Source organism: Phytophthora infestans, genomic scaffold (genome assembly GCF_000142945.1).
Source record: "Phytophthora infestans T30-4 supercont1.14 genomic scaffold, whole genome shotgun sequence".
In the NCBI taxonomy this organism is placed as follows: domain Eukaryota; phylum Oomycota; class Peronosporomycetes; order Peronosporales; family Peronosporaceae; genus Phytophthora; species Phytophthora infestans.
The window spans coordinates 1,230,958-1,250,072 of record NW_003303745.1 but is presented as its reverse complement, the minus strand read 5'-3'; the positions used below and the strand labels follow the sequence as shown (position 1 = coordinate 1,250,072).

Sequence of the window (19,115 nt, the reverse complement as noted above, 5' to 3'; positions counted from 1 at the left end):
AGCGAGCGAGAGAACCAGGAGGTATTCAACGAACAGAAGGAGGGCGACGAAGTGAAGCCAGCTGGGGAGGGATCTCCCCGAGAAGTCAGTAGCCCTGAACGAGCAAACCGGTGGACGATCTTTTGGGTGGTGTACCCAGAACAAGTTCCTGTACTGCGGTCTTTTCGGTAGAAGTCGCGATTGCTGGATGAAGGGGTGGCGAAGTGTCGCATGCATGAAGATCAAGGCGAGCGACTGGCAGTTCCAGATTTGCGGCGCAGCAGGCAAGTGCTCGCGCAGACGGAGAAGACGAAGGTGCCGGTATTGGTGCCTGTAGGAGATAAACAATAACAAGTCAGTTGTTAGTAAGTCACGAGACAGAATAAGTAGGGTGGAAATCGGAGTGTGACAGAGAGACGGGTATAAGCAGCCCCGTAGGGTCGTCGGTATCAGCAGCCCGGAACGTCGTGAAGTTTCCCCAAAAGAATAGGGTAGTGGAGTTAGCCCCTGGTGTAAAAGCCCCTGGGATAACGATCGAGCGGCTTGGCATAGATCTCCGAGGATCACCACTAGTTGCCAGACCAAGGAACTCAGAAGTTGCTGCGTGCGTGTGTAAGTTAGTGTAGGTGCGTGTGTAGAGCGGCGACTTCTGTGGCCACCGGACACTGTCACTTGGCCGAGGGCAAGACCGGCGGTGGAAGCAACGCGACATACGGAAACCGTTGAGTTTCTCACTAAGTAATTGACGCCACGTAAGAGTGGCTGAGTGTCTCGACGAGCTACGACCTGGTAGCCGATTACACAAAGCTTACTGTAGACTGTAAGCTGAGTATATTTATAGGTAGGCTAAGATTGAGTTAAATTTACAAACTATAAGTCACCTATAGAAAAAACAATGCCATTAGCCAATGGCTGTCCTCGGGCGACCTTGGTACCTTGTACCAAATATCCCGAAGTATGACGTGTCACACTTCATGTAGCTAGGGGTACACTTAGGGCTACGTATCCCGCTACATCATCCCCTACTTAGGTTTGGTTTACCGACCAATCAGAATGAAGAAGTGTGCGTCACAAACTCTCATTCTCAAAGTCGAAATACATCGACTTGGCCGCGCGAGCGCGGCGGAGGCCCACTTTACAGTTAGAGCCTCATGCAGCGGTTGCGCGCTCTTCTTCTTGGTATCTACATCGATCGTTATCATGCCTCGTGGCACTGCAAAGAGCGGTGCGAAGACACGCACCAGGGCTGCTGCCGGGAAGGCGCAAGCCATGAGCACTAAGCCTCACGGCAAAGACTCGGCACTCCAGGAGGCTACTAAGGTGGCCTCCGTGGCGATCGGCTCAACTGGTGACGCGGCTGTGGGCAAACGTGCAAACATACGCCGCAGTTCGTCACCATCGGCCTCCCCAAACAACCGTCCGAACCCTCGGTTCGCTGAACGTGAGTTCGACTCGGGTAGTGAGGACGAAGCCGAGTCCGGGAGCACTCGCGATGCTCCTGTGGGCTCCGCGGGAGGGCACAGCCCAGTGCCCAGTGAGCACAAGGACGACAGCGTGCAGCCTCTCGCTAGTGATCATGGTGATCACGGTCCCAGGACGTCTGTGCGCTCTGAGAACCCAGCCGTCAAGACTAAGGGCACTCCCAAAGCTGGCGACGACGAGGAGGAGAAACCCCGCAAACATCTTTCGCTTGCCGAGGGTCTTGCACGTACTAAGACCGCTAAAGCCGAAGGCGCCAAGCCTTCTAAGAAACGTACGGCTTCTAAGTCTCCACTCCGCGAGGAGAAGGAGGCTCGGTACTCCCATCGGGGTCTCTTCGACTCCTCGGATGAAGAGGACGAGAAGGGGGGGGGGAATAGAAAGAGAGTGCTATTTCTGAGCCCCGTGAGACCACGGATGACCTCGACCAGCAGCAGGAGGACTTCCAAGCTGCCCAGCGTGCGCGTGGGGGTTCAGTGGTGGCACCCGTCAGCCAGGGAGTTGTCATCAACTCAAGAGGGTATTGGCCTCCCGAGGAGAGCTCTGGGGCTGACCTCTTCCTGGCGCTTCTCGTCGCTCCTCGTGGCCTTGTGGACGGCCGCACTTCTAGGGGCATTTACGAACGTACCTTTGTTCAGAAGGAACAGTTGTATGCTGACAACTTGGAGGCGGCTCGGTGTGTGCTTCTCGCGTCACACCGCATCCCTCTTAAGGACTTCACTACGTGTCGTAAGAAGCCCGAGAACCGGGGCGGTCTCTATCCTCTTTGGGGGTACCCCTGGGTTCTGCCCGAGAACTGTCCCACCTGGCGTTTTTGTGAGGACATGTTTTTTTTCTGGGCCTGGGTGGAGTCTCTCAAGTGCTCACCCACGGAGTTACGGGAACTCCATGAAGATCAGCTGCTGCCCCGCATCCTGGACCAGCGTGATCTTCGTGCTCGGTATTCCCACATGGTCCGCAAGCGCATGCTGCCAAGGGACATTCTGAAGCGCACGGCTTCTAGGGCTCACGAAGAGCGCGCGGGTACGGAGTGTCGTCAACGTCTGTACTCCGTTCGGGCAAGAAGCCCCGGACTACTTATAAAGCTGCCGCCGCTTCTGCTCCCAGATTGCGACAGCCTTCGGGCAGTCAATCAGGAGCCGTTCAATCGGCTCCCACGAGTTTTAGGAGCGGGTACCCTCCCCCCCCACACACACACACTTCCGGAGGAGCAGTCGCTTACCGCGACGCCGTGGCTCCTGGAGGATCCGCTCCACGTGGAAGTGGACTTCTCCATTCCGGTCAAGCAGAGGCGGAGGTGCCCTCGTATACTCGGCGCCTCCGAACGCCACTCTCGTCTGAGTGCTTCTCCTGCGGGTCCGACACAGGGCCCTGAGGTTGCCGCCTCCGTCAACGCGTCCTCGTGCTTGAGATTGCACTTGACCTCGGGACTGGCGGTGATGCTGCCGCCCAGGCCGAGAATCAGGGCGAGCTCGCTCGTCTTGCGGGTCGCCTAGACCTGTTGGAGCGTGAGGTCGCGAGCCTGCATCTGCGGGTGAGCCGATGGGCCTCTTCGTCCGATCTGGATGATCCGACGGATCGAGGCTCTGTTGCCACGGCCGTAGCCGCCTTTGGCGCACTCTCAGACGTACGCGTATGGTGTGTACCCGGCGTACTCAACGTACTCGGCGTATGGCTCCGGGGCCCGTTCGTACGGAGCCCCTCCGGCATACGGTCTTGGCCGCAGCTTTGCCGTTCAGACCAAGGCTTGAGTGCCTGCTCCGACACCCTCGTCGACGTCTGTGGCCGGCCCTCGTTTCGAGGAGCTGGGCCAAGGGGTCTGCGAGTCAGCAACCCCCTGCGGATCAAAGTACCGCATAAGACGTCCAACATAGAACGTCGGGTGCGTCGTCATTGACTTAGGCAGGTCGATAGTGTACGACGCACCATGTCTGGCCAGGACTGCAAATGGTCCGATGAAACTAGGCTTCAGCTTGCTGCTGCCGACAGAGCTGACACTGCCATGAGGTAGGTTCCTCGTGTCTAGTAACACTAAGTCCCCCACTTTAAATACACTTAATTTTCCCTTTCCATGTTTGTATAATTACTCCTTTTGTCTATCCTGGGCCGCTGCCATGACATCGCGGACCCTGCTGACAACGCTCAGCTTGGTATCCATAAAGGATTCCACTTGATTCCGCAGCGAAACTGGTCTCACATCCGAGGCCGGCTTTCCGAGCCGACGCACGAACACCAAAATTCCGGTGTTACCGTCCCGTCGGCGGGAAGCCCAAAGATGAAGTCAACTTCCAACAGTCAGCCGGTACGGGCAGGCTCTGTAGTGGAGCCGAAGAGTGCCTTGCGAGTTTGACCCGCTGACATGTTTCGCATGTCTTCACGTATCGGGCGACCCTCTTGTACATGTGTGTCCACCAGAAGGCCTGAGAGACCGACAGAAAGGTCTTCTCGCGGCCCAAGTGGCCGCTGGAGGGTGCGTCGTGCGCCTCCGCGAGGATATCGAACTTCAGATCCTCGTCGTTGGGTACGACCACCCGTGGAGGTTCATTGGGCTCCACCCGGTAATAGAGGCTTCACCCGGTAATAGAGATGTCATCTTTCAACTCATATCGGTGGAGCCGTGAGCGCTGTCGCGACGAAAGGCAGTCGGACTTCGCGCTCATTCCTGCCGTGAGGAACTTGACGATAGGCGCGACAGCCTCTTCGTCCCGATACGTCATCCGTATCCGATCATATAGATCCGTTGTCACCCGTGTGATGTGGGCCAACGCGTAGTCAGGACGCCGAGAGAGGGCGTCCGCAAGCACGTTGAGCTTGCCCGGCTTGTACTCGACGCGGAAGTTGTACTCCGCGAAGAAGGACAAATTCGCCTCACCTCTCCCACTTTAGAAGGGGTGAGGCGAATTTGTCGCCGTACTCAAGGATGCGTGGTCTGTGTAGATCACGAAGGGCCGGGAGCCCAGAAGGTGAACACGAAACTTCACAAGGGCATACTCTATTGCCAGGAGCTCCTTGTCGTGGACAAGGTAGCTCCGCTCGGCGGCTTTGAGATGACTCGTTCATGTCCAGCCGTGTCGGCCTGCAGCAATGCACACCCGATGGCGTAATTGGAGGCATCGCAGACGACGCTAAATGGCTTCGTCTCGTCCGGCAGGGCCAGGACAGGGACCTCTTGGAGACTGGCCTTGATGCTGTCAAAGGCATACTGGTGCTCTTGCTCCCAGCGCCAATCGACGTCCTTCTGAAGGAGTCCCGACAAGGGCTTAGCGAGGCCCGCGTACCCTGCGCTGTACTTGTGAAGGTAGTTGGCCAAGCCCAACCACTTTCGAAGATCCTTTTCGGATCGGGGCGTCGGCCATGCTGCTATGACCTTGACCTTGCCTGCGTCAGCCCGAACGCCCACGTTGCTTACGAAGCAACCAAGAACTTAAATCTCTGGTGACGCGAAAAAGCACTTGTCGATGTTGGCGTAGAGCTTGTTCGATCACATCACGTTCAACACTCGACGGAGGTGCCCCAGATGCACCTCCATGCCTCCTTCGGCACGGCTATGGACGAATATGTAGTCGAAGTACGTCTGTACGAAGGTACGTAATGGGCGGAACAGCTGCGTCACCAGGCGATTGAGCGTTGCCGGGGCGTTAGACAAGCCCTGCGGCATGACGATCCACTCCAAAGCATGCCGCTTGGAGTGCTCACCGCGGTGAGCGGGACGTCGCTCTCTCGCATCAGGATCTGGTAGTATCTGTCCACCAAATCCAGCGCACAGAACGCTCCCGGCCATGTTGTTTAACAACACATCCTTTTGTGAGATTGAAGTTTGGACCGACACTGTTGCGTTGTTCAGCTTGTTATAAGCGTGAACTAGACGCCACTTTCCGTTCGGCTTCCGAACGCAGAAAGTTGGCGTCGAGTGCGGGGACTTCACCTCCCGCACCATGCCTGCCTTCGCTTTCGCAGCGAAGAATGCATCAAAGACCTCGCACTGTTCGCGCGAGAGAGGCCATCGCCTCGTGACACAATACTTTGTGCCAGGCACGAGATCAATCTCATGCCGTACTCCTCGATCCGGTGGAAGCTGTGTCGGTGCGTGTTTGTTCACCACGTCCGCATACTCCGTCACCAAAGGATATACCGCATCCTTGGGGTTCTTAAGGATCTCAGAACCCAAGCGCGCCTGACGCGGCTTGTTTAGGTCTTCCAGGATGCTCTCGTCCAAGACAGAGGAGGAGTTCAGCTCCTCCCGAGTGGTCTCAGGTCTCATGAGCACCATCTCAGCAATCTCTACAGCCTTGAGGCTGGCCAGGAAAGACTCGACCGTCATTTCCTCGAGGTTCAGTATCTCTGCAACCTTTGGCAGATGCCTTGACGGGTAAACCGGTCTCTTCTTCCAAGATGTGATAACACTCTTCCACCGGCCTTGTCGGAGGAGCCCGGTCCCTGGACTCCGAGTCGCTTGAAGCGACGTCGTCGTCGACCGTGACGTGGAGCTTTATTACGCACGTCTAGGGATGTCGGAGCGCCGACATTCGAGGCCCTCGTGGCCTCGTGTGGTACTGTGGTACCCACACAGGAAGCGTGTTCGACACCTTCCTCCTCAGTTAAGGTCTGGGCGACCGCGTGTGGCACTATGTTACCCACACAGGAAGCGTGTCCGACGCCTTCCTCTTCAGTTAAGGTCTGGGTGACCGTGTGTGGAACTCTGTTACCCACCTTGAACACGCTATTGTCAGTGTTCATGACAGCCGCAGTTGTCTGCGGAACTAAGTTACCCGCCTGTGGACCTATGTTACCCACTTGTCCAGCGCCTCCTCTAAGCGCTGCCACCATCAAAGCATCCTCGGAGTCGTCGTATACGTCGACGACTCCCAAGCATCTGCTGGGTGCTTTGGTACCCTAGCAACCCTTGCGGGCGCCCCGGGTCCTGAATGAGGTGAGAACATGACTCACCAATGCTCTGTCGGACTTCGCAGGGCGGCTGGCACCAATGGCCTTGCCTCGCCAGTCGATCCAGGGCTCGTGCTTCTCAATCCAGGGTATGCCCAGGATCATACTGTACGGATCCATGTCAAGAACAGTGAGCTGTTCGAGGCTGTCAAAGTCTTCAAACTTGACGGCCAGATCCACTTGGACGTTGGGGACAGCGACAACTTTCCCGTCGGCCAGTCGTACTGACACCGTCCCATTGTCCTTGTTTTCTCTCAAGGCATCGGACAACTTTCTTCTACTGCGAGCAACTGTCTGGCGGCGTGCGAAATTCTTCGACGCCCCTGAATCAATCAAGATTCTAAAGGGATGATCGTATCCCCGTACACATCCGTGTACTACAAGCGGCCCGCCGACGCTCTTCGCCGATCCGAGAGTGCGAAGACTCTCAGGTGCTAAGTCCCCGCGGTACGCGCCACCCGCGCACCCTTCACGAAGACTTAGTTCTTCCCCAGTAGGGCGCCCCGCCCCTACTGGTTCCCGGCGTTCCCCTGTCCCCGGGATCCTGGCTTCTGCAAGCGACCCTTGAGGACGGGCTTGGGGAAAGACCGTCTGCGAAGTCTTTACGCGGAACAGTTGCGCTTGAAGTGGCCCATCTTCCCGCAGCCGAAGCAGCGGATGTCGCGCTGCCCAACGGACCCGAGCTCCATGGGAACTGGTCCGTTGGGGCTCACTCGGCCAGAAGTCAACAAAGAGCTCTTAGGCCATGCTGAGGCCGGCGTACGCGTCTGGCGATGGCTGTATTCTTCCTGAAGAGCCACTTGAATCGTCTTCAAGGGTGTTTAGCTGCACCCGGAACAGCTGAGTGCGCGCGGGGCCCACTCGAAGGCCTTCCATGAACACAGTCATCTTGATGTGTTCGTCGGGTGGGTTTCCCACAAGGGACGCCGTGAGCTCCCGAATCTCTTGCACGTACTCGTGCAGCTCACGCCTCCCTTGTTTGCACAAGAGGAAGCGCGAGCGCTGGTGGTACTCGTAGTTCGCCGAGAGGAACGCGGTTCGGAGCTGTTCACACAGCTAAGCCCAGGATGTGAACCATTTAGGGGATGTTGCCTCCCGCGTGTACACTCAACTCTTAGGGCCGTTCCAAACCGGGATCGGATCGGATCGGGTAGCGAATACCTTCCTCTTATTGGTCAACGAAACGGGGAGGGTTGGGGCTATCGACGTGTTTAGCAAATACCTCGCGATCCAGTGCGATCCAGAGCGCCCACTCGGGTCACCGCGATCCGACACAGATCGTCAGGTGTTGCTCCACATTTCACGCGCGAATACGTGAGGTGAAGAGTGGATGGACGAGTACGAGGTGCCTCGGTGGATGGTGAAGGCCCACCAAGCTCGCAAACGTCACCGAGTACAGCTGGCTGCAATGGTGGCAGCCATTGCCTCGATACGGGGCACTCCTAGTGACTGCGTGCCGCGCAAGCGGCTGAACTGGGGGCTGCACTGGCAGACACTTCTGTTGGAGAGACAATTCGAGCAGTGCTACCGCATGAGCGCTGCATCTTTCGACAAGCTGCTGTCGTTTGTGAGACCTGGGCTGCTGCGCAACGAGATCCAGTCTGAGCGGCGCACGGGAACGGACCCGATCACGCCCGAGAACATGCTGCAGATGACCATTTCCTGGCTGGCAGGGGGCAGCTTTCACACCACGCGCTGCCTCGCTGGCGTATCTCGGTCGGGCTTTTACGATGTGATCACTGCTGTAATGGACGCGCTGTGTGAGTGTGAAGAGTATATAAATTCATTCTCCGATCGAAATCATTAGCCGCATCGAAGAGCTCACGTCCGGGTTTACGAAGATCAGCAAGGATGGTATCATGACAAGCTGTGTGGGGTGTCTGGACGGTTGGCTCTGCCAGATTAGAGCACCAAGCAGCAGAGAAGTACCCGACGTTGCTGCTTTTTTCTCGGGACATTACCATATGTACGGCTTAAACGTTCAAGCCATTTGTGACTCGCTGTGTCGGTTCACCGGGTACTGCTTTGACTCACCGGGTAAGGTGGGCGATTCAATCGCATTTAGGAAGTGGACACTAAGTGATGAAATCATGAAGCTACCTCCTGGATACTACTGCGTTGGAGACAACGCTTACACGCTATCAGACTCACTACTGGTGCCGTACAATAAAGTGGAGTTGAGGACAAAGCAGGACTCTGATTATAATTTCTATCTCAGTCAGCTCCGCATTCAAATTGAGATGGCGTTCGGTTTGCTCGTGAAGAAGTGGCAAATATTTAAGAAGCCCTTGATGATGGATTTCAAAAACGTTAGTAGAGTGATTAAAACGTGCATGAAGCTCTACAACTTCTGCACGAGCGAAAACTTAATTGTTGCTGATGCAACGGTGATGCACGACCGAGCGTCAAGTGCGTACCACAGACTACGAGAATGTGCCTACCAAGCTGCGGACAATAGTATCGAAGACACGTACGTTACGGGCGAAATTGACAACGCTGCTCGCGGCCGTATCCTGCGCCAGGCTCTCAACGACCACATCCAGGACTTCAACCTTCGGCGCCCGAGTACGCGTTAAACTGCCTGCTGGTCGTGCACGTTAGCGATCACCTCGCTTTCCAGTTCCAGAATTTGATCTCTTAGTTTTTGGCGCTTCATACGCTCCTGCACCAGCAAACCTTCGGCACCAAACTCGTCTTCGTCACTGTCATCTTCGTGCTCTTGAATGGGCTTCTTCAGCTCAAAAATATTGCTGTTAGTGCGCTCCAAAATTTTGGACAGCATGCCAAGTCGATGCGAGATCCTCTTATCATGCAGCAACAAAGCTTGTTCTTTCCACGTGGCTTCTTGAGCTTCGCTGGTCTCGTTCGTTGGCGCGGTTGCACCAACACTCTCCGCTAATGCAGCCAGCACCTCGGCCTGTGAGCTGTTTCGACGCTTACGGTTGCCCTTCCTGGCTCTGCTTGTGCCATCTTTCTGCGAGTCGTCTTCGTCGTCCGAGTATATGTTTGCTGAGCAGAACTCGCGACCAGCACCCCGATGCTCGCATCAATGGTGCAAGTAGAAGACGTCCGCTTTTCCTCTACAGTACTCCCAGAAGTCGTCACTATGCTCGCCAGACTTCTTCGATCCCGCCTCTACCCGAGCAAACTTGCTGCTCACGTCGCGCCACATTTTGTGGAGTTTGGAGCCCGAATAGGCTACCGTCTGCGACGGCTGAATGCCCTCGAATATGGGCTCGTCCGGGGAGACCGGCGTGTCAAACTCAACGTTGACCTCACTGAATGCTTTCGCTATATCCTCCCAAAACGTCGATCCACCTTGGTCGAGCTCGCGCCCGGCTGAGCTGGTTCCCAGATCAGGAAGGCGTGAAAAAAGCGCTCCGAAAACAGCACGTTGAGCAGGCGAAACATGCAGTTTTTGGCTCGTTGCATCTCCGCTTCTTGTCCGCGCCTCACGTTACTCCTTTGCTGCTGCACCTTCTTCTGGATGGCCTTCTTGTTCTTGTCGTACGCGCTCAGTAGCGCGATACGACCCTCCTTGTTCGTGTTCTTCACTACGTTAAGCTTACGCGCCGTACGCTCGAGTTTGAGCTGGGTCAGCGACCAGTCATCGTACGACTCCGAGGTTGGCACGGGCACGGGCTGCTTGCGTCGGCTCAGCAGCGCCGCACTGACTGTCCATGTTGCTGGCGCCGCCATGGACGAGAAGAATGTCCTATCAGGAAGCTGAATGAACGCGCAAAACGAAGCTCGCAATAGGAGCTCCGGCGCAAGGGAAACTTCAAAGGAAACTGTAGTCATGACGCGAGACCTGGTTAGATTGCGATCGGGCTCGGAACCACCAAAAGCACCTCACCAGGGCGTCGCCTAACCCTCGGTGCCCCGTGCAGCCTGCGATCCGATCCCGGTTCGGAACGGCCCTTAGCACGACCGCTAAGGTTGGAGAGCGCAAAAGCTACACGGTCGAGATCAGAGCCGCGTCCATCGCGAGCTCTACTTCTCAGATCCAGAAGTGACGGTTCTCACCTTCCTTCCGTTCATGCGGCTTAACCTTCAGACGTATTGGCTTCGGGTGTGGCGGCTTAGCTTCCGCCGCCGGAGCCTGCAGGCTCTCCCGCACATGTGCGATGAGCTGCTCGGCCGGTGTTGACACCACCAGGCTATGCAGGGCCTCCATTCCGAAGATGCCTGCCATCTTCCGAACCGACTCGAACTGAGAGTCGTTCATAAGGGAAAAGTCGTTCCTATTCATGGCAACGAGCTTCGGAGAGGTTTGGGCAGTCTACCCGCCGTGGCGTGGATTGACTACGAGTGCTACCAAGTGTGACGGGGTCACACAGCACCTTGCGCTAGAGGAAGTTAGCTTCCGAGAGTATACAAACTCTCAGTGAACGGCAGTTCACAGGTCCCCTTTTATCGAAAAGGGAGCGAAGTGGCCTATTTAAGGTAGAATGTAAACTGTGTATATTTATAGGTAAATAAAGTTTGGGTTAAATACAAACTATAAGTCACCTATAGAAAAGCAATGTTATCAGCCAATGGTTGGCTTTGGACGACCTTGGTACCTTGTACCAAATATCTCGAAGTATGACGTGTCACACTTCATGTCACTAGGGGTACACTTAGGGCTACGTACCCCGCTACATGTTTGTTGATTGGACACTACTGTAGTAGAGCTTTTAATTAAGGCACTCGTTATTTTGCCCGACTGAGGTAACATAGCATCGACTTTTATACGTGTACAGATAGTATAGTACGGTTACATTGGAGTAAAGGTAGGACACTAGCGCGTTTGCACTCGTCCGCGGACTTAGAGCCGTGGGCCCGCCCCTCTCTTCGCTTGCTGCGCTGCGCTCAGGGGGCGCCGCTGCGCGGCCGGCCTCTAAGTCCTCGACTCGGCAAGGCGCTGTGTCTGAGCGAGTGTTGCCAAGACCGTCGGCTAAGTCCATTTTATGCATGTTGGGGAGTATAGTTGTATAGTCGTTTAGCCAGTCGGGCAAAATACTCACTTCCTTTAATTAAAGAGAGTGGGTATCTTGCCCGACTGGGATTGCCCTTCCCCTACGCATCCCTTTCTCTTACCGAGCTGGTTCATCCGTACAACAGTATACATCGTATACCACCGTGAGCCACACAATTCGTTAATGGGGAGAGCGTGAGCGACAAGCATGGATCTCCGCACGCGCGCAGCGCAAAAGCGCCCTCTTACTCATTCAGCTAAGTGGGAGTCCGATGAGAGCGAGGGTAATAGTCCGGATGCGCCTCCTGCTGACGTCTGGGCGCCTTCCCCCGTCGTGAGTGAGCTTAATACGACACATATTCCGTTGGAGCCAGTGAGCTGCTCCGATCCGCCGGAATCCACCAGCAGCACAAGCGAAGGTGGTAGCTCCGTCCGCGTACTCGCCTTGGCGCCTAAGAAGGTTGAGTTTCCCTCCTGGGAGGTGTTTGAAGATTATCTGGCCGTATACCAAGCACAGACGTTCCAGGCACGTGTTTTCTATAGCTGTGTATATACGTTTTGGCTGACATGCACTATGAATTTATCTGTAGATTTTCAGGGTGAGGACAAATACGACTGTGGCAGAGCGCAACGCACGGATCGACCGCACAAAGTCAAAGGCGGAAAAACTTCCTGACGAGTGGGTGCAATACGCAAAGACCTTTGTTTGCACCTATTCCGGGAAATTTAAGTCCCAGGCCACGAGCAAGAGACCCCGGCAGGAGTCTAGGATGAAAGGATGCAATGCCCAGGTAAAGTGAATGATCGGGCTCGGTCGGGCTCGGTCGGGCTTGGTCGGGCTTGGTCGGGTTCGTTCGATCGGGATTGAGACTTGTCTGGTCGTGATGGAAATCCAAATGAGGTCTTACCACTCTCTATGTGATTGATTATGTGTAGATAAATGCCTGTGTTCAGGTGGTGGATTCTGAGAAGATGATCTTCGCTGTGAGGATAACGAGATGCCGACTGGAACACAATCATCGGCTTTCGAACCATTCGTTTAGAGCACATCGCTACATACGAATCCGCGGCTGCTGTTCTCACAAAGTTCAAGATGGTTGACACAAGCTTCAAGTTTAAGGCGCCTACAGCTCGAACCGTATCCAGCCTACCACCAACGAAGCTGGTTATACAATCGGACTCTATAACGAGAATTTTACGTCCCGAACAAATTCGAACATGCAGAGGAAAAGTCGCAAAACTGCAAGCAAAATACAGAGGACTACGCGAACAGGGTGTGGTGCTGGATATTGCTGGGATTGGTTTGTATTCAACACGAGCGGTGGGTATCATGAAGAAATGGCACACAGCTACAAAATCCATTAAACTTATCGAGAGAGGTCTGAGTTGGGCGGAGAGTATTGATTTCGATGTCACCATGCCGCAGTCGTTTCAAGTCACAGAGCAGTCCATTCTTCCAGCAAAACTGAAGGCTATCCCCCTGCTGTCATCAAAGGTATGTATTTTGTCGTTGTACAAAATCGTTTCAGCTCATGCTAACTTTCCTTAATGTGAGTTAAGGCGGAAATACTGGACCTCATATGGAAAACTCAACTAAGTGACGATACTATTAGCTTTGTTATGTCCTCGCTCTTCGAGTCCAAAGCCAGTATTATAACTGTGGATACAAATGTTATCGGTCCAATGGAACATGGTGCTGTCTCAGTCCCGATGACGGTATTCGCGGACATGTTCAAGAACTTGTCGACGGAGAAAATTCTGATCCCTGTATGCTGCAACAAGAACCATTGGTGTGGTATTATGGTGGATGTGGAGCGCACAGAGGCAACGTGTACGACCCAATGGCTTCTACATACATGATTGGAGTCCGAGCGCTTACTGAGAAGATAGTGACCCAGCTGCCAAATTTCGCCCCACGAAAGTATCGTGTCTCTCCCTATCGTGACAATCTAGGCGTTCAGGTCGACAGTTTTAACTGCGGGATGTATGTCTTGCTGGCGTTTGAAGTGTTTGCTGGGGCCGACGGACTTAGCTACCTGTACAGAAAGGAACTACAGTATTTGCGCTATCGATACCTCTGCATGTGCGCGTAAGCCTAACAAGTTAGCAATCGTTTTACTTTAGAAAAACGTTTTTGAGTGCTAAGTTGGATCCGCTGTGAACGGAGTACATTGAATGCTTTGCCCTCTTCGTCAGATTCAGAGTCTTAATATCCGTGTATACGCGCTGGACACGTATACTTGGAGTGCGTTTCCTGTGATTGCACAGCTGAACCTTTATCTAGTCGGGGTCAGTCCGGGTTGGGTCGGGCAATGTAGCCTGACTCTTTCACACCCAGTCGGGCTAGATAACGAGTGCCTTAATTAAAAACACTCTTCGCTCCAGAGCTTGCTCTCTTAAGAGCACGTGGGCGTGAATTGTCTCGTAACGAATGCACATGTTTGCTAATTAATGGTCGCTAACTGCGTGATCGCCTTTAATAACACACTCTGATGTTATCCGGGCATGTTTCAGGACACTCGACACGTCCGTTAGGTTTCCTAACGACTTCAACAAACCCGTCGCCAGGTCGGTCTTGCATTCTAATCGCACGACACGGCGGCTTTCTTCGTCGAATAGAAAGTTCACAGTGACACCGAAGTCGAGACGCGCGCTGAGAAGATGTTTGTACAGCGAACCATGTTGATCCCGTGAAACAGGGCAGCGACAGTGTTGCTTAGTGAGATGCGGGAAAATGTGCCGCAGAGCAAGCTTTGTCATAGTTATACTGAGAGTTGCGTTGGCAGTCATCACACTAGGGGCCAAAGGCTCTATTTTCAAGAGTTGAAGGTTGGGGGCTCCAAAGTTCTGCGAGAAATACTGAAGTTGCTCCAATAGCACTTCGACCCCAACCAGATCTCCCATTGCCGCATCGTGAGCAAAAGATTTCTCCAGGGTGGCCAAAAGGTGCCGGGTCTCCGGCTGCGCCTTTATCTCTTGAGTGCTGGTACTGCGCCTTGGGGACTGAAAACTAGTTTCAAACAAGCTGAAGACATCAGCCACGACGCACCATGGGCTCCGATTGCTCTTTGTACGAGAGGATTGGTTGCCACACTCGCGCTGCAATTCGTTCACCTCCTGTTGCAATTGCTTCACATTTTCCACGAGTTGCATTTGAGCGTGGCGCTGCCTATCGCGATAGCGAGCTTGGGATTTCCGGCTTTGCTGGCGACGAAACGCAGTGCTATAATAGCTGAATACTTTGCGCTTCCCTGTCACTTTGGTCGTATCCGAACTAGGCGTCTTGGACGCTTGTCGCGGCACTACATCTGTTGATGCAACTAATGGTAGAAGTACCCCTGGTGTCGCTTTGGCGTTGTGCTGCTTGTGTCCTATAGCCTGCGGGGCACACCATGGGCGATTGGGGGCTTCATTTTTGTTTGGAGTCTGCCGAGTTGGAATGATGCCGCCATGCTGATGGCCAACACGAGCTTGGCGAGGCAAGACCCGACCAATGAGGCTGTCGCTGAATCGGATGGATGGTTCGTCGAGGCGGCTTGCAATGGAGAAGGACAATTCGGTTATGAGTTCGTGGCTGCAGGTGAGCAGAGCAGAAGCTCAGTTGCTCTCCTCGAACTCACCGGAAAGCCAGTCGCTTACGGGACTATATCCGCGAAACGTCGACGCAACACGTAATTTTAATAATAAGCCTCTTTCTCCCATTGTTTTATGTTGGGAGTCCCGTGGAATTCTACTGTAGTCTACATGCAAAGTGCAATCCAGACTCTGGATCACTTCAGGAATTACAGAGGGCTGCAATTTCGCCCACCGTGACTAATCTGAGGCTCACACCCAGCGCAGTAATACCTGTATTCCTAAAGAAAACTGTTCAAGATGCGTACGGAACCGTCCCGTCATCGAAGTAACACGTACATGTACTGTACCTTTTTTGGCAATACATATTTTTTTTAAATATCCTGCAATCGATGAGCTCTTTTTCTTGCGTTCCGTGGTGCAAATCGTGCGAAACAAGCGGCTCATCAACAACGATACCGCAAAACCGTCCCGTATTCCTCGCTGCGCCACGAAGCAAGCACACAACCCCCAGTCGTGATGATCTACTTAACGGCCACCAAGAGTCCTACTGTGTCTTCTGCGCCTGGAATAATCAGTTCGTGTGAACCACTTCATGACAAATCCCATTAACGTCGATTCCGACAAGCCGCCGCTCACCTTCCAAGCAAAAAATAGGGCCAGTTTCCTGGCGAATTAGGAAGGTCGAGGAGTACTCATACACGACAATCACCGTCTCGTTGACCCCCTCCCACAAGCAAAAAGCGCTTTGCACAAGATACAACCTACCCGTGACGCATAATGTGAAATCTCGGCTCAGCTGTGTTAGAAGTCCAGGAAGCTGTTTTAACGACAGTGTTCATCTGTCTAGAGTCCTTTTTAGTGAGCGGATGCATTCTGATCACAATGATTTTTATTTGAACTCTTGATGTAATTGATTATGTTTGTAGCGGCGATAATAACCCGTTCTTCTGCGTCTACGTGTGAGGTCTGACATTTCGTCGACCGCTTCATACTATTAACACATGCAGTAGCAAGTTGAGTAGCGGTGTATCTTTGGTGATTGATACGTGGCGCAGAATGAAGCGTGATTTCTTAGTAAAAACTGTGTTTTTTCGACGACTTTGGTGCACAGTACTAAGGGCTAGATACCGGTATCAAAAAGGCCGTTGAAATGCATAATCGCAAAAAGTCGTAAACATGATCTCTGGTTTACAGAAATCTGCCAGAATAAGGAACGCCTGATATAAATTAAGAAAGAGATTGCATAAGCTCGCTAAGAACAGACTATCATGTGCATGTATTGAATTATGTTAGGCTAATTAATGATTCCAGCAGTGCTGAATCGTGGAAGCGCTAACTTTAGACCATGCAGCCTCGCACCAGAGCAGTGCAGTTAGCTGGTCGACGTTGTACGAGTTATCGAGACCTTCGCCTAGGTGATCCAATGCGAACATCAGTTTTTTGCGATAAGATGTACAGTAGCTTTAATGCTGTTGATGATCCTGATCCAGCGGCTGGATCTTGGCGGTGGTGTTCGGGGATAGCTTCTCAACACGGACATTGCTTAGTGGACGCAGTCGGCTAGTGAGCTTGAATGTAAATGTAGGAATGAAGTTCGGCTCGTAGGGCTTGAAGCGAAGGAGGATCATCTACTGCGCGCCATTTTTTAAATTGAAATCAAAGTCAGTGCCTGGATTGATGTCAGTACCATGCCCATCACTATCCCATCTCCCTAAATCTTTCCCGACTATAAAAATTGCGAGGTTATTAATTGAAACCCCGTTCCTTATTCAGGCAGATTTCTGTACAAGAATTTTTTGAAACCGGTCTACCAGTTCAAAACTCACCGGATGTATCTTGTTGTTTCCTGCACCACAACGTTTACGAACAAAAGTGCACGCTTTTTTCATTTGCAGGCTGCTCGTGACAAGGGTTCATCGGTTTTTGAAGCCAGCGAAACAGATGAATGGTCTGGTGCTTGTATCAACAGTGTGGTATTAACACAACAGTACACGAGCGATAGAATCAACGCTCTCGCTTCATGAAGTCTAAAAATGTACTACGTAGTAGCAGGTAACAATAAATAAACTCTTTAAGAGCTAGTGGAGTCGATGCTACGGTTACCGCTAAAATCAGCACCAATGACACACTCGGACGACACTCGAGCATGCTCAAGCACGTTCGATACGTCCTTCAGACTGCCCAGCACCTCATAGAGAGGCGTCGCCAAGTCGATGCTCACCTCCAGACGTGCGACGCGCTCGCTGTCTTCGTCAAAAAGGAAACTCAATGAGCAGTCGCACTCCAGACGCTGACCCAAAAGACGCTGGAAGAGGAGCACGCGGCCCTCTCCACCCGCGGGCTCTTCCAAGTGAGGAAACGCATGCCGAAGCGTGAGCTCGGTCACCGTCACACTGAGCTTTGCTCGGGCAGCCATGACACCTGGAGCTACCGACTCAATCCGCTGGAGCTTCAGGTGGGGCTGTCCAAAGTACTGCGAGAACAGCAGCAGCTGCTCCATCAGCGCGTCGACACCTCGCAGCTCTCCCATGGCCGCGTCGTGGGTGAACGCTCGCTCCAGGATGGCCAAGATCTGGCGCGTCTCCGAGTGGTTCCGCATCTGCCGAGTGCTGGCCACACGCCAGGGGGAGCGGAAACTGGTCTCCAGCAGTCGGAAGACCTCAGCCACGATACTCCACGGGCTCTGGTTGCTCCTCTCGAGAGAGGCCAAGTCCCGGTATCGACGCTTTAGAGTGTCCAGCTCTTTGTGCAGTTGCTCGACACTCCGCTCGAGTTGCAGCTGGGCGTTCCTCTGCTTGTCTCGGTATCGCGCCTGGTTGGCCCGACATTGTTCTCTACGACGGGACTTGTTGGCGTCCTCCCGTTTGCGCTTATGTGTCTCTTTGAGTCTGGTTGGGCTTTGGCCCATCGTTATCTTCGGCTTTCTACTCGACTCTCTAGTTAAAGACAGAAGCGTGTTTGAGGCCTCACCCTTGGCTCGTAGTTCATCGCGCATCGGCGGGCGATCAACTTCTGGCTTCCCAGCTCTCCGGTGCGCATCGTACGGACTCACTCCGGCTTCGAAAGGCGTCGTAAGTCCCACTACGTCGGCGTGGTAACGGGGACGCACGAAGCTCGCGAGGCTGTCGCTCAGTGGTCTTGGGGCAAAAGGGTGGCTGTTCATCGATTCTTGGAGGCGACTTGTGAGCCAGCGAGCAAATTTCGTTCTGAAGTATCACGTGGCGTTGAGATTGGGCTGGGGTCGCTAGGAAATCTTGATGGCGTGAGAATGGCGAGCAGTCGGAGCTCGTAATCGCTCAGGATAGATAATTCTTGCAATCAACTTGCAGTTTCTACCCGGAAAACCGGTACAATTTGCGTTTTAGTGGTTTAGTCCTGGTTGTTTACTGACCGCCATAATTGTGACTAAACGAGGGTTCTTGGTTGGTACGAAAGAGTCGCAACCAAGGTAGAACAGGTAGTCAATTACCTACCGGTACATACGCATTAGAATAATAGAGCGACAGCTGTGAACAAACCCACCTTTGGTAGGCGCCCTTATCTGCTGTACGCACCGGTTGGGAACGGCACAAAATACTGAAGTGGTATCATTTTATATTAATAGTACTGCATCTTTCGACTGGCTTTGTGCACCACAAATTTTACAAGGTGCAGAATGTTTATCTACAACTGTAACTAAACATACCACCGTTGAATGTGTACAGCGGTACAATACTCTATCCCGAAGAATGGTGTCGCCCAGTTGCCTTCTTAGAGGTTACTTCGCTGCGATGCACAGCATGGAGGTTGCAAACTGCAAACCACCTTTATTAATTTAGGCCTCGTGGAGAGAACATGTCAGATTTAAGTTGTTTGCTGCCCACAAAATACGAAATGAATGGGATCAGGTCACGAGGTTGGGGGAGAGCTCGACGCCATAATGATGGCTCGATTTGCGTTCGTAATCGTCTTGGAGGTACAATCGTCTCTTGCCCACCAGTCAGAACACTTTTGCAACAGAGTTGTGTACAGTACCAGTATGCACGCGTTTTGCGGTATATAGCAGCACCAAAGACTTCTGCGTTGACAACTTCTTCGAATTGTTTCAAACAGATTAAAGCAGGCGGGGCTGCTTATAACTGTAGTGCATCGTGACTGGCGTGTGGGTTTGTACCTGCTGCCGTAAAAGTGTGGTCAT

The 19,115-nt window shown here is 53.2% G+C and overlaps 1 protein-coding gene across 1 annotated transcript; it reads right to left on the bottom strand.

Annotated features, from left to right (window-relative positions):
* Positions 1 to 17,009: 17,009 nt before the first annotated feature.
* Positions 17,010 to 18,130, bottom strand: PITG_09190 (bzip transcription factor; the record flags this gene model as incomplete). The annotated part of the gene is made up of 1 exon (XM_002903444.1): positions 17,010 to 18,130. The coding sequence occupies one exon, from the start codon at positions 18,099 to 18,101 to the stop codon at positions 17,010 to 17,012; it is 1,092 nt and encodes a 363-aa protein (XP_002903490.1).
* Positions 18,131 to 19,115: the final 985 nt, after the last annotated feature.